The sequence below is a fragment of the Rhinopithecus roxellana genome, chromosome 16, assembly GCF_007565055.1.
Source record: "Rhinopithecus roxellana isolate Shanxi Qingling chromosome 16, ASM756505v1, whole genome shotgun sequence".
Classification (NCBI taxonomy): Eukaryota; Metazoa; Chordata; class Mammalia; order Primates; family Cercopithecidae; genus Rhinopithecus; species Rhinopithecus roxellana.
In genome coordinates, this window is record NC_044564.1 from 18,241,671 (window position 1) to 18,256,316 (window position 14,646).

The following is a 14,646-nucleotide window of genomic DNA, read 5'->3' on the forward strand; positions in this document are numbered from 1 at the left end:
TGTGAGCCACCACGCCTGGCCAGGCCTCAGCATTTAAGAAAAAACTTGAAGATTTCACATAACTATCTAGGTTCCTAAGCTTCCTTGAATGAGCATGCAATTGACGACATGGGGCCTACACTCTAGCATGGCGGCTACTGGCTGGAGCTCCCTTAGAGGCTCAGTGCGGCCCCCTGTTGTCGTTCACTGTGTTCATTTGAGTTTGTGATCCTGATGTAGCCTATCCCCCAACTATATACACAGAAAACCCAAGGCCCAGAGAATAGAGCCCTTTCCCAAGGCCACCCTGGGAGTCCGTGGGGCAAAGCTGGTGCTCTTTTACCAACATATTGCTGCCTCTTTTTGCAAATAATAGGAGGGAGCCTGAGAGAAGGGAAACGTCTCTGTGGAGTCCCAAAGGAATGTCTCAATACTCTCCTGTGAGGGAAAGAACATGGCAGTGATTCTCAAGCAGAAGCTTCGGCTCCCTGGAGCTCTGCTCCTGGCTTCTGGCCTTGGTGGACCAAAGCTCTCACCTCCTCTGACATCCTCCCTAAGCGGGGGGAGAAAGGGAGAACCTTGTCCAGTCTCAGGAATCTTTTTTTTTTTTTGAGACGGCGTCTCGCTCTGTCGCCCAGACTGGAGTGCAGTGGCGCAGTCTCCGCTCACTGCAAGCTCCGCCTCCCGGGTTCACGCCATTCTCCTGCCTCAGCCTCCTGAGAGGCTGGGACTACAGGCGCCGCCACTTCGCCCCGCTGATTTTTTTTTTTTTGTATTTTCAGTAGAGACGGGGTTTCACCGTGTTTGCCAGGATGGTCTCAATCTCCTGACCTCGTGATCCGCCCGCCTCGGCCTCCCAAAGTGCTGGGATTACAGGCGTGAGCCACCGCGCCCGGCCCAGTCTCAGGAATCTTGCTGTGCTATCTTCCTAGTGACGGAAAATGTTTATGCATTCACTATCTGTGTAGTGTACACTTCTGGGAGGGACACAGTGCAGATGGACTCCCAAATCTACTGATTTCCTGCTCCTCGTCAGCCCCCTGTGCTAGCCCTGGGGGATGGGGTGGGGAATGAGGCAGTCCCGGAGCCTGTCCTCCCAGAGAGCAAGGCTGGAGCGTGGGCCTCTCATAGAGTCCTTTTACCTCTCAGGAAACTCCCCCAGCCCCTGTGGATCTTTCCTACCTTGGGAAGAAACACACACAGGTTTGGACGTGACTAGAATGTAGAAGGGTCTTAGGAAGGACCCCTTGATGAGGTCCTGGTGCTATTCAGCCCATCTTTCTCTATGGGCACCACTCAGTGGGACACCAGAGGCGGGGTGTGGTTGGCTAATACAAGATCCAGCCCAAGCAGGATCTGATCCTCCCTCAACCCCGCCAAAGTTGACCCACCTCTCCCTTCAGTAATTCCTAGCCCTCTGCTCTTTCCCTCAGGGGTTCTCTGCCTCCAAGTGAAGCCAGGAGAGCAAAGGTCACTCTGGTTTCGAAATGGTTTGCCCAGCTTTTCGGCTTTTCGCTAAGATGAGGACTGGTCTTTGGTAGGAATGACTCTTTCCCTTTCTGACTGCTTTTCAAGGGTGGGCTCTAAGCTGGACCCTCACAACACCCCTCGAGGTGTGGGTTGTCATTACTCCCATCTGCAAGATAACTGAGGTTCAGCCTGGCTAAGTGACTCACCCAAGGTCACAAAGTTGTTTTTTTTTTTTGAGACGGAGTTTCACTCTTGTTGCCCAGACTAGAGGGCAGTAGAGTGATCTCGACTCTCTGCAACCTCCACCTCCCGGGTTCAAGCGATTCTCCCGCCTCAGCCTCCCTAGTAGCTGGGATTACAGGCATGTGCCACCATGCCCGGCTGATTTTGTATTTTTAGTAGAGACAGGGTTTCTCCATGTTGGTCAGGCTGGTCTCGAACTCCTGACCTCAGGTGATCCGCCTGCCTCGTCCTCTCAGAGTGCTGGGATTATAGGCATGAGCCACTGCGCCCAGCCATCTAAGGTCACAAAGTTAATAAGAAGCTGGCCGGGCGCGGTGGCTCAAGCCTGTAATCCCAGCACTTTGGGAGGCCAAGACGGGCGGATCACGAGGTCAGGAGATCGAGACCATCCTGGCTAATATGGTGAAACCCCGTCTCTACTAAAAAATACAAAAAAAAAAAAAAAAAAAAAAAACTAGCCGGGCAAGGTGGCGGGTGCCTGTAGTCCCAGCTACTCGGGAGGCTGAGGCGGGAGAATGGCATAAACCCAGGAAGCGGAGCTTGCAGTGAGCTGAGATCCGGCCACTGCACTCCAGCCTGGGTGACCGAGCGAGACTCCGTCTCAAAAAAAAAGCTGTGCAGCCAAGGATTCTGACCAGATTAGTTTGACCCAGAGACTAAAGTGTTAACCATTATGCTTTACTCCCTCCAGCATCCACTCTGGCCTCCTCCAGGGCTGCAGGGTGAAAGACGGGGGTGGGGGTGGGGGTGGGGGGGTGAAAGACGGCGGTGGGGGTGGGGGATCTACAGCACACTGAGGTTCTTTGAGTTGCTGGATTATTCCTTAAGACACTTTTCACTTTAAATATCATCAAGGCTGGGATGGTGGCTCACACCTGTAATCCCAGCACTTTGGGAGGCCGAGGTGGGCGGATCACCTGAGGTCAGGGGTTTGAGACCAGCCTGACCAACATGGAGAAACCCTGTCGCTACTAAAAATACAAAATTAGCGCGTGGTGGCACATGCCTATAATCCCAGCTACCAGGGAGGCTGAGGCAGGAGAATCGCTTGAACCTGGGAGGCAGAGGTTGCGGTGAGCCGAGATCGCACCACTGCACTCCAACCTGGGCAAAACTGTCTCAAAAAAAATAAAAATAAAAATAAAAAATAAGTATTAGCAAAACTAGAACTAGGAGAGCTTTGATTTTTATTTTAAATCTGAATCAACTGAAAAATCAAATCTGCTTTTCACACCGTGGCTCTTCATGCCCAAGTAGCTGTCTGCTGTGGGGACTGTTTGCCCTCCCCATGTCTGTTTCCTCTGTCACTGCTGCTGCACTGTAACAGCTAGGCCATCAGCAATATCAGGAGGTAGAGAGGCAGAAGGAGATTGTCTATCTGTGTAGTGTATGCTTCCAGGAGGGACACAGTGCTGATGGACCCCAAAATCCAAGCATAACTGTAGTTTAGGTCCACTCCACTGTCAAAGATTAAGATCAGAGCTACAGAAATGATTTGCGCAAATATAGATGTCATGGTCCCCTCAAAAGTCTTTTTGGTTCCAGGCCAGCGGATCTCCCCCATGGTGCTACCAAAGATGGAGGCCACAGTATCACCCACACCCACAGCCAGGACACCGGCATAGGGGACGAGGGCCCTGGCTCCCCCCAGGCTGCCCTTCTGTGTGCAGGGTCTGGGGATCAGCCAGATGGGAAGAGACATGCCCAGGAGCAGGTAGATGTGTGTCAGAATGAGTGGTCCACTGTCTCGTTCATCCAGAAAAAGGGACAGGAGGCTCCGTAAAGTGTGACCCAAGGGCTTGATGCGGAAGTAGCGCACATACTCCAGGAAGATGAAGACCGCCAGACATACAGTGGCAGCTACATAGAGCAGTGGCCGGTCAAAGATGATACCTGGGATGTAGGTGGCTACCACAATGAGGTGGAAATACTTTCGGGCGATGGTGGGGGCCTGGTGCTTCTTGGACTCGGAAGATGACCGCTTGGCATTCTGGTACAGCACCACCAGGCAGGCCAATGTGGCCAGCAGAGACCAATAGGCTAGGAGGTAGATACGGGTGTCTGTCTGGAAGAGGAACTGAAGAAGCCAGAGCAGGGGGTTCCTGCGGATGAGCCGGTGCAGCCAGGGTAGGACCACACCAAGGCTCAGCACACAGGTCATGAGGTGGAAGAAGATGGAAGAGGCCCAGGTGCCTGAGTCCATGAAGACAAAGAGAGTGCTGAAGAAGATGCCCATGAGTACCATCCCTACTACCACCACCAGCAGGAAGAAGTCCACTGGGTCCCCCTGACTTTCCACCAGTGTCAGAGAGCGCTTGATGAGCTGGTTGAGGACAAAGCTAATGCCACCCAATACCAGCAATGCCTCACCAGGGGTGAAGCAGCGGGGCAGGAGGTACAGCAGGATCATGTTGAGATAAACGAAGATCAGCAGGACTTCCAGGACTTCGATCACCTCCCCCACGCTCAGCGAGTGCTTCATGATATAAATGATAACACCTCCAGCCAAGCCCAAGATGACACAAGTGTTGGTTGGCACTGGGCGAGTGATACCAAGCGCCAACACTGATGAGAAGAGGGCCACTGCCATGCCAGTGGCTGCCACCACAATGCCAAAACGCTCAAAGAACGGGTTCCCAGCAGCCTGGCACCGTTCCTTCATGACTAGTCCAAGTAAAGGCATGACCATGGAGGCGGGCAGTAGGCCACTGTTTGCGGACATTCGGAACTGGAAGACGGCGCTTCCCTGCTGTAGCAACCGGTCCCACTTGTATTGGACATAGAAGGCCTGCACTGCGAGGGCCACGGCGCACCACGAGTATCGGTCCCATACGGTTGCGTGGATGCTCAGCACCACTGCAAACACTACTGCCGCCTCTGCCAGCACCGATGCACTCAGCGGAGCCCCAGGCCCCGGGGCCGGCGATGGGCACTCTCGGGTCATGTCTCTAGACCTGGGGCTTCACGGAGGCCGGGGTGACTACGGATGTCCTAGACTTCGGGCCCCTCAGCCCCGCCAAGCAGAGGGAGGCACTTTCACCCGGCCAGCAACCTTCTCCCTCCGTTCTCCAACAGCGAGGAGGGAACTCCACCACAGGTCACTCTCTGCGGCCTGGGAGCTGGCGCCCGGCCACCCCCCACAGCCTCCAACCTACGGCGTAGACGTCGCCACTCTGCCGCCTTCCTCTCAGTTACAGCCGCCCCCGCTGCCGGCTCCTCACCTCTTTGGGCCTCGCCATCTTGGCACTGCCCCGCGGCAACGTCACGTGATGAAATCCCCGCCCACGCTCCCGATCCGGGGGCGAGCGGTCACGTGGGCATGGCGTCTGGGGGCGGGGTTAGAGCGCGCGCGCGCGCGAAGATGGCGGCGGCCGCCGGCGGCCCGTGTGTGAGGTGCGGAGCGGGTCAAGTGGACCTGGGTGGCTGTGAGGCGCGGGGTCAAAGCCGAGCGGAAGAGGGGCGGGAATTGGAGGCGGGATGTGGCGACGGTGGCAGGGCCAACCCCGGCTGGGTGGACGGGCACCGAGACAGGAGGCGGTTACGTCCAAACGGTCCCTGCGCGCGGGGATCTGAAGAGTCTTCTTCAGGAGGGGGGCCGGCTCTTCACCCCTTCGCTCCGCGGTTGGCCTCCCATCTCCTCATCCAGGGCACTTTGCCTTCCTCTCCTCTCACCTCCGGCGCGTCCCTTGGCGCCCCACCCGCGCTTCCTTGTCCGGCCGTGACGCTCCCTCGAGCCACGGGGAGCTTTGCGGTCGCCTCGGGTACCCCCCACCCACGTCCCTGCTGCAGGCTGCCAGTGTCCTGCCCCGGCGTCGAGTGCGCCCTGCTGGCTCCACAACCTCTCCCGCGATCTGTTCTTGTTAGGATTTTGTTTCGGGTTGAGCGGAGCCCCGCTTGCGGTTTCTGCCCTCTCCACGCCTCGAATCGTTCTTTTCTTGCATTGAATCAGTCAGCGAGCATGTCCAAATCCTCCAAGAGGTTTAAGGGACTGAACTAGGCTTTAGGGACAAGAAGATGAAATATTTTATATGAAAGGTACAATTCTCACAAAGTGCTTTCTAGCGTCAGACCCTGATGGAGCGCTTCCCATGAGTTACCTCATTCAATTCTCGCAACTCCGAGAGGCGCCTTGTGTTTCACGGATGACTCAGAAGTCCGGCTCAGAGCTAGCCAAGTGATAAAGAGAGGATTCAGGCTGAAGTCTGCGTGCCTCCAGTGCTATAACCAGACCACCACGCCTCCCTCCGTTTTCCACATTGCAGCTCGAAGGTCTTCGGTCTTCCCACCACCCTCCCTCCTTAAAATTAAACATCCCTGCCTCTTATCCTTCCCTGTGCCAGCAGTGTTTTCCCCACCTTTTTTTTTTTTTTTTTTTTTGAGATGGAGTCTCGCTGTGTCGCCCAGGCTGGAGTCCAGTGGCGCCATCTCGGCTCACTGCAACCTCCGCCTCCCAGGTTCAAGCGATTCTCCTGCCTCAGCCTCCCAAGTAGGTAGGATTACAGGCGCGCGCCACCACGCCCAGCTATTTTTTGTATTTTTAGTAGAGACAGGGTTTCACCATGTTGGTCAGGATGGTCTCAGTCTCTTGACCTCGTGATCACCCGCCTCGGCCTCGCAGGTTCAAGCGATTCTCCTGCCTCAGCCTCCCAAAGTGCTGGGATTACAGGTGTGAGCCCGGCCGTTTTCCCACTTTTTTTGTTATGTTGTTTATCACTGTATTCTCTCTCTGAGAGACCCAGATGCAGGGTCTTGCTCTGTTGCCCAGGTTGGAATGCAATTGCACAGTAGGGCTCACTGCAATGTGGCTCACTCCTGGGCTCAAGTGATCCTCCCACCTCAGCTGCCCGAGTAGATGGGACCACAGGTGTGCACCACCACACCTGGCTAATTTTTTTTAGATGTTTTTTGGAGATGTGGATCTACCTATGGTGCCCAGGCTGGTCTCAAACACCTGAGCTCAAGTGATCCTGCCGGCTTCCCAAAGTGCTGGTATTACAGGTATAAGCCACTGCGCCCAGCCACCCCTATATTCTCAGCACCCAGAAAAGCATGATAGGCTCTCAGTAAATACTTATTACACATACTGCCCATGCTCTCTGATACCACTTCCTTCACCTCTCAGCTGGAATTAAGACGTCTTTGCAATTTCCACCGGACAAGGAATGAACCTTGTGAGGAACAGTTTGCTTTTTCCTCGCCTGCCATTTTGTGCCAGCAGTGTTGGGGCAGTGTTGTCACTACTATTCCTTCCCTTTTCTTTTTTGAGACAGAGTTTTGCTCCTGTTGTCCAGGCTGCAGTGCAGTGGCGCAATCTTGGCTCACTGCAACCTCTGCCTCCCGTATTCAAGCGATTCTCCTGCCTCAGCCTCCCCGGTAGATAAGACTACAGGTGTGCACCACCACACCCGGCTAATTTTTGTGTTTTAAGTAGTGACAGGGTTTCACCATTTTGGCCAGGCTGGTCTGGAACTCCCGACCTCAAGTGATCTGTCAGCTTCAGCCTCTTTAACTGCTGGATTGCAGGCGTGAGCCACCATGCCCGGCCTGAATACTGTCTTGTTATCAGAAAAATGATTAGTGATTCCAGTGTGCCATGTGGGAGTTGGTGGCTATTCTTTGAGCAGAATCGAAGTTGCTTTTAAAGCATTAACCATTAGGAAAGAGATGTATAAATTTTAGGTGTGTTTAAACCTCTTTTGATGAGAAAATCCTGAAAGATTAGTTATTTGAGACAGAGTCTCACTGTTGTTGCCCAGGCTGGAGTGCACTGGCCCGATTTTCGCTCACTGCAGCCTCTGCCTCCTGGGTTCAAAGGATTCTCCTGCCTCAGTCTCCTGAGTAGCTGGGATTACAGGCACCCGCCACCACGCCTAACTAATTTCTTGTATTTTTAGTAGAGACAGGATTTCACCATGTTGGCCAGGCTGGTCTCCAACTCCTGACCTCAGGTGATCCACTGGCCTCGGCCTCCCAAAGTGCTGGGATTACAGGCTGACAATTTTAAAACAGAGCTAGTGCTTTGTGTTACAGTTAGTGTTTTATTGTTTTTTTGTTTTTTGTTTTTTTTTTTTTGGAGAAGGGGTCTTGTTCTGTCATGCAGGCTGGAGTGCAGTGGCAGGATCTTGGCTCACTGCAACCTCTGCCTCCCTGGCTCAACTGATTCTCCCACCTCAGCCTCCAAAGTAGCTAGGGCTACAGGCACACGCCACCATGCCTGGCTAATTTTTGTATTTTTTGTAGAGACAAGATCTCACTGTGTTGCCCAGGCTAATCTCGAACTCCTGGGCTCAGGTGATCCTCCTTGATCACTTGTGATTATGACTCACTGCAGCCTCGCCCTCCAGGGCTCAGTGGAGCCTCCTACATCATCAGCCCTCCCAGGAGCTGGGAACATAGGTGCACACCACCACACCAGCTAATTTTTTTTTTTTTTTTTTTCTTTGAGACAGAGTCTTTCTCTGTTGCCCAGGCTGGAGTGCAGTGACGCGATCTCAGCTCACTGCAACCTCCACCTCCTGGGTGCAAGTGATTATTGTGCCTCAGTCTCCCGAGTAGCTGGGAATACAGGCGTCTGCCACCATGCCTGGCTAATTTTTGTATTTTTAGTAGAGATGGAGTTTCACCATTTTGTCCAGGCTGGTCTCGAACTCCTGACCTCAAGTGATCCGCCCGCTTCAGCCTCCTAAAGTGCTGGGATTACAGGTGTGAGCCATTGTGTCCGACCCACACTAGCTAATTTTGTATTTTTTTTTTTTTGTAGAGACAGGGATTCGCCATGTTGCCCAGGCTGGTCTCAAATTCCAGGGCTCAAATACTCCTTCAACCTTGGCTTTCCAAAGTGCTGGGATTACAGATGTGAACCACCATGCCCTGCCTGTTTTTTAGTTTTACTTTGTAGTTAACATAGTTTGCGTTCTTTTTTTTTGTTTTGTTTTGTTTTTTAAGAAGGAGTCTCGCTCTGTCGCCAGGCTGGAATGCAGTGATGTGATCTCAGGTCACTGCAACCTTTGCCTCCCGGTTCAAGCGATTATCCTGCCTCAGCCTCCCGAGTAGCTGGGACTACAAGCACGCACCACCATGCTCAGCTAATTTTTATATTTTTAGTAGAGATGGGGTTTCACCTTGTTGGCCAGGATGGTCTTGATCTCTTGACCTCGTGATCCGCCTACCTCGGCCTCCCAAAGTGCTGGGATTACAGGCGTGAGCTACCACGTCCAGCCATAGCTTGCGTTCTTTTTCCAAATTTTTAGCATATTTTAGGACCTTTTCATCCTTTCTCTCTCTGCAGATAGGCTTTCTAAGCAGTGTTTAATTATTACAGATTACTATTCTCAGTGATGGTTTAGGATCTGACAAAATACAATCTCTGTGCCTTTAATAACTTTTTTTAAAAGTAATAACTATTTATTGAGAGAATGTCTTTTTTTGTTTGTTTGTTGGAGATAGACACATCGTCACCCAGGCTGGAGTGCAGTGGTGTGATCTTGGCTTATTGCAACCTCTGCCTCCTGTGTTCAAGTGATTTTTGTGTCTCAGCCTCCCGAGTAGCTGGGAGTACAGGAACCTGCTACCATGCCCGACTAATTTTTGTATATTTAGTAGAGATGAGGTTTTTGTTTATTAGAGGTGGGGCTATGTTGGCCACGCTGGTCTCAAACTCCTGACCTCAGGTGATCCACCCACCTTATCCTCCCAAAGTGCTGGGATTACAGGCATGAGCCACCGTGCCTGGCCAGGTTAAAATCTTATGTTTTAGTTTCCTAATTTATATTTTGAACATTAAATTTCTAACAGTATTATTTTATATTATTATTACTTTTAAGCAGAGTCTTGCTCTGTTGCCCAGGCTGGAGTGCAGTGGCGCGATCTTGGCTCACTGCAAGCTCCACCTCCTGGGTTCATGCCATTCTCCTGTCTCAGCCTCCCAAGTAGCTGGGGATACAGGTGCCCGCCACAATGCCCGGCCAATTTTTTGTATTTTTAGTAGAGACAGTGTTTAACCGTGTTAGCCAGGATGGTCTCTATCTCCTGACCTCATGATCCGCCCGCCTCGGCCTCCCAGAGTGCCAGGATTACAGGCATGAGTTACTGTGCCTGCCCATAACAATATTATATAACAAGATTACTTTCCAAAAATTTAACAAATCATTTTGTATATTGAGATGTTTTGCTTGTAGAGAGTAGACAAAATGGCTCTGAGGCAGTGTACAAGTTTGTATGATCAAAAAGAGCAAAATTATCTCTGTTCTTTCATTTTGCAGAAGCAGTAGAGAACTGTGGACTATTCTGCTTGGAAGGTCAGCCCTGAGAGAGCTGGTAAGTGGTGGTGTTCTTGAGTGGGTTCTCTGGGTTCTTTGTGTAGCTTTTGTTACAAAAAAAAAAAACTTTTTTTTTTTTTTTTTAATGTAGGAAGTAAACACATTTATTTATTTATTTATTTATTTATTTATTTATTTATTTAGAGATGGAGATTCGCTCTTGTTGCCCAGGCTGGAGTGCAGTGGCGTGAACTCGGGTCACCGCAACCTCCGCCTCCCAGGTTCAAGCGATTCTCCTGCCTCAGCCTCCTGAGTAGCTGGTATTACAGGCATGCACCACCACGCCCGACTAATTCTGTATTTTTGGTAGGGATGTGGTTTCTGCATTTTGGTCAGACTGGTCTTGAACTCCTGACCTCAGGTGATCTGCCCTCTTTGACCTCCCAAATTACTGTGATTATAGGCGTGAGCTACTGCGCCTGGCCTATTTATTTATTTTTAGGTGGAGTTTCACTCTTGTTACCCAGGTTGGAGTGTAATAGCATGATCTCAGCTTACTGCAACCTCTGCCTCCCGGGTTCAAGCGATTCTCCTTCCTCAGCCTCCCGAGTAGCTGAGATTACAGGTGCACACCACCATGCCTGGCTAAGTTTTGTATTTTTAGTGGAGACAGGGTTTCACCATTGTTGGCCAGGCTGGTCTTGAACTCCTGACCTCAGGTGATCCACCCGCCTTGGCATCTCAAAGTCCTGGGATTGCAGGCGTGAGCCACTGCACCTGGTCACTTTTTTTTTTTTTTTTTTTTTTTTTTTTTTTTTTTTTTTTGAGACAGGAATCTTGCTCCCAGGCTGGAGTGTAGTAGCTCGATCTTGGCTCACTTCAACCTTTGCCATCTAGGTTCAAGTGATTCTCCTGCCTCAGCCTCCCGAGTTGCTGGGATTAGAGGTGCCCGCCACCATGCCCAGCTGATGTTTATATTTTTAGTAGAGACAGGGTTTCGCCATGTTGGCCAGGTCGTTCTCGAACTTCTGACCTCAGGTGGTCTGCCTGCCTCAGCATTCCAAAGTGCTGGGATTACAGGCATGAGCCACCACACCCAGCTACGTTTGTTGTTGTTGTTGTTGTTGTTGAGACAGAGTCTGGTTCTCACCAGGTTGGAGTACAGTGGCACGATCTCGGCCCACTGCAACCTCTGTCTTCTGGGTTCAAGTGATTCCCTGCCTTAGCCTCTTAGGGAGCTGGGGATTACAGGTGCATGCTACCATGCCCGGCTAATTTTTGTATTTTTAGTAGAGATGGGGTTTCACCATGTTGGCCAGGCTGGTCTTGAACTCCTGACCTCAGGTGATCTGCCTGCCTCAGCCTCCCAAAGTGCTGGGATTACAGGCATGAGCCACTGCCTGGTGTACTTTTTTTTATTCCTAAAACTATAAACTTGGCCAGATGCAGTGGCTCATGCCTGTAATCCCAGCACTTTGGAAGGCCGTGGTAGAAGGATCAATTGAGTGCACAAGCTCAAGGCCAGCCCTGGCAACATAGCAAGACCCCGTCTCTACAAAAAATTAAAAAAAAAATTAGTTGGCCGGGCGCATTGGCTCACACCTGTAATCCCAGCACTTTGGGAGGCCGAGACGGGCAGATCACAAAGTCAGGAGATCGAGACCATCCTGGCTAACAAGGTGAAACCCCGTCTCTACTAAAAATACAAAAAAATTAGCCGGGCGTGGTAGCGGGCGCCTGTAGTCCCAGCTACTTGGGAGGCTGAGGCAGGAGAATGGCGTGAACCCAGGAGGCAGAGCTTGCAGTGAGCTGAGATTGCGCCACTGCACTCCAGCCTGAGTGACAGAGCGAGACTCCATCTCAAAAAAAAAAAAAAAAATTAGCCAGGCATGGTGGTGCATGTCTGTAGTCCCAGCTACTTAGGAGTCCGAGGTGGGAGGATTGCTTAAGTCTGGGAGGTTGAGGCTGCAGTGTACTCTAGCCTGGGAGACACAGTGAGACCCTGTCTCAAAAAAGCAAAAAGCTTTATAAACATTTTACATACCCTACTTCTTTGCTGAAATGGGACTACCTAGCCTAGCCACTGAAGTCTTCTAAATTTAACTTTCTTTGTATTTCATCGATTCCGTTTATGAAAAGATACCTGTGTTCATTGATTGGCTGCTGAGAGTAGGGGTACAGATATCATTCTGCTACCTCAGCCCAAGAAAGATTTTCAAGCCTTGATCATAGAGGCAGTGGTTTCTAATATTTTTATTTTTATTTTTGAGACATGGTCTTACTCTGTCCACCAGGCTGGAGTGCAGTGACACAATCTTGGCTCACTGCAGCCTCCATCTCCAGGATCAAGTGATCCTCAGTCTCCTGAGCAACTGGGACCACAGAAATTAGCCACCACACCTGGCAAATTTCTGTATTTTTTGTAGAGATGGGGGTCTTACCTTGTTGCCTAGGCTAGTCTCGAACTCCTGGGCTCAAGGATCCACACACCTTGGCCTCCCAAAGTAGTGGTATTACAGATGTGAGCCACTGCACCTGGCCTGGTTTCTAGATTATTTCCAAGTATATAATCAATAAAGGACAGTTCTTCATGTTGATTCTTGGGGGTTCTGACCCTGTGAAGATAAAGTGTTAAGATGACACTCATGGCCAGGCGCGGTGGCTCAAGCCTGTAATCCCAGCACTTTGGGAGGCCGAGACGGGCGGATCACGAGATCAGGAGATCGAGATCATCCTGGCTAACACTGTGAAACCCCGTCTCTACTAAAAAAAAAAAATACAAAAAACTAGCCGGGCGAGGTTGGCGGGCGCCTGTAGTCCCAGCTACTCGGGAGGCTGAGGCAGGAGAATGGCGTAAACCCGGGAGGCGGAGCTTGCAGTGAGCTGAGATCCCGCCACTGCACTCCAGCCTGGGCGACAGAGCGAGACTCCGTCTCAAAAAAAAAAAAAAAAAAAGATGACACTCATTTATTTTTGTTACTATTGTTAACAGAATTAATGGTACTTATTTTAGAGCCTTGGCATTTTTTGAAATGCCTTCATTTGATAATTTTGCTTGTAGGAATGTATCTTTAAAAAATTCCTGAAAAAGTTTTGCACATAAAACTTTACCACAGGCCAGGCATGGTGGTTTATGCCTGTAATCCCAGAACTTTGGGAGGCCAAAGTGGGTGGATCACCTGAGATCAGGAGTTCAGGACCAGCTTGGCCAACATGGTGAAACCCCATCTCTACTAAAAACACAAAAGGGAGCTGGGCGTGGTGGTGGGCGCCTGAATAGTGGGTAATCCCAGCTACTCAGGAGGCTGAGGCAGGAGAATCACTTCAACCTGGGAGGCAGAGGTTACAGTGAGCCGAGATCGCGCTGCTGCACTCCATCCTGGGAAACAGAACGAGACTCTCTCTCAAAAAAAAAAACAACAAAAAAAACTTCACCCCAGTGGCTAGGCGTGGGGGCTCATGCCTATAATCCCAGCACCTTGGCAGGCCAAGGTGGGAGAATTACTTGAGCCCAGGAGTTTGAGATCAGCCTGGGCAACATAGTGAGACCCAATTCATACAAAATATAAAAAACTTAGGCCGGGTGCAGTGGTTCATGCCTGTAATCCCAGCACTTAGGGAGGCCAAGGCAGTTGGATCACGAAGTCAGATTGAGACTATCCTGGCTAATACAGTGAAACCCTGTCTCTACTAAAAATACAAAAGATTATCCGGGTCTGGTGGCAGGCGCCTATAGTCCCAGCTGCTTGGGAGGCTGAGGCAGGAGAATCATTTGAACCCAGGTGGCAGAGGTTGAAGTGAGCCAAGATCAAGCAACTGCACGCCAGCCTAGACAACAGAGTAAGACTCCGTCTCAAAAAAAAAAAAAAATCGGGCCTGGTGGCATATGCTTGTATTAATAGTTCTAGCTACTCAGGAGGCTGTGATGGAAAGATCGCTTAAGCTCAGGATATCAAGGCTGCAGTGAGCCATGATTGCATCACTGCACTCCAACCTGGGTGACAGAACCCTGTCTGAAAAAACAACAAAGAAAATTTCACCACCACATAATTTATATTATTAAATAATTACAGTCAGCTAAAGTACATCAAACATTAGAGGAATGGTAAATGAATTATATCTACCAACTTGATAAAGTATTATGCAGCAACTTGAAAGTATGTTTATCAAGACTTTCATAATAAGGTTAAGTCATTATGTTATAATGTTAAGCAAAGAAAAGAAGGTTACAGAATTCTGTATTCAAAATGATTTCAACTGTGGGGAAAATGCATATTAAAAACACTCAAAAGAATGTGTAATACTTAGTGTGATTCTGAAATCTGATTTTTTTTTTTTTTTTTTTTTTTTGAGGCGGAGTCTCGCTCTGTCACCCAGGCTGGAGTGCAGTGGCCGGATCTCGGCTCACTGCAAACTCTGCCTCCCGGGTTCACGCCATTCTCTTGCCTCAGCCTCCCGAGTAGCTGGGACTACAGGCGCCTGCCACCTCGTCCGGCTAGTTTTTTGTATTTTTTAGTAGAGACGGGGTTTCACTGTGTTAGCCAGGATGGTTTCGATCTCCTGACCTCGTGATCCACCCGTCTCGGCCTCCCAAAGTGCTGGGATTACAGGCTTGAGCCACCGCGCCCGGCCTTTTTTTTTTTTTTTGAGATGGAGTTTCATTCTTGTTGCCCTGGCTGGAGTGCATTGGTGCAAT

The 14,646-nt window shown here is 50.5% G+C and overlaps 2 protein-coding genes across 3 annotated transcripts in view; one reads left to right on the forward strand and one right to left on the reverse strand.

Annotated features, from left to right (window-relative positions):
• Positions 1-2,862: 2,862 nt before the first annotated feature.
• On the reverse strand, positions 2,863-5,061 carry DOLK (dolichol kinase). Its single transcript, XM_010360909.2, has one exon. The coding sequence runs from the start codon at positions 4,634-4,636 to the stop codon at positions 3,020-3,022; it is 1,617 nt and encodes a 538-aa protein (XP_010359211.2). The 5' UTR covers positions 4,637-5,061; the 3' UTR covers positions 2,863-3,019.
• Positions 5,017-14,646, forward strand: part of NUP188 (nucleoporin 188) — a 66,718-nt gene continuing 57,088 nt past the window's right edge. Inside the window, exons 1-2 of one of the 2 annotated variants that reach the window (XM_030919095.1) lie at positions 5,017-5,085; positions 9,954-10,008. Coding sequence is in view for 1 of the 2 variants with exons in the window: in XM_030919094.1 (XP_030774954.1) it covers positions 5,054-5,085; positions 9,954-10,008 (87 nt within the window). In the remaining variant the exon portion in view is untranslated. The remainder of the gene's footprint in view (positions 5,086-9,953; positions 10,009-14,646) is intronic. The other variant, XM_030919094.1, reaches the window with a different exon arrangement.

Bases quoted from the DNA above. Each gene is read 5' to 3' on its own strand.
- DOLK (XM_010360909.2), bottom strand. From the start codon at position 4,636: ATGACCCGAGAGTGCCCATCGCCGGCCCCGGGGCCTGGGGCTCCGCTG.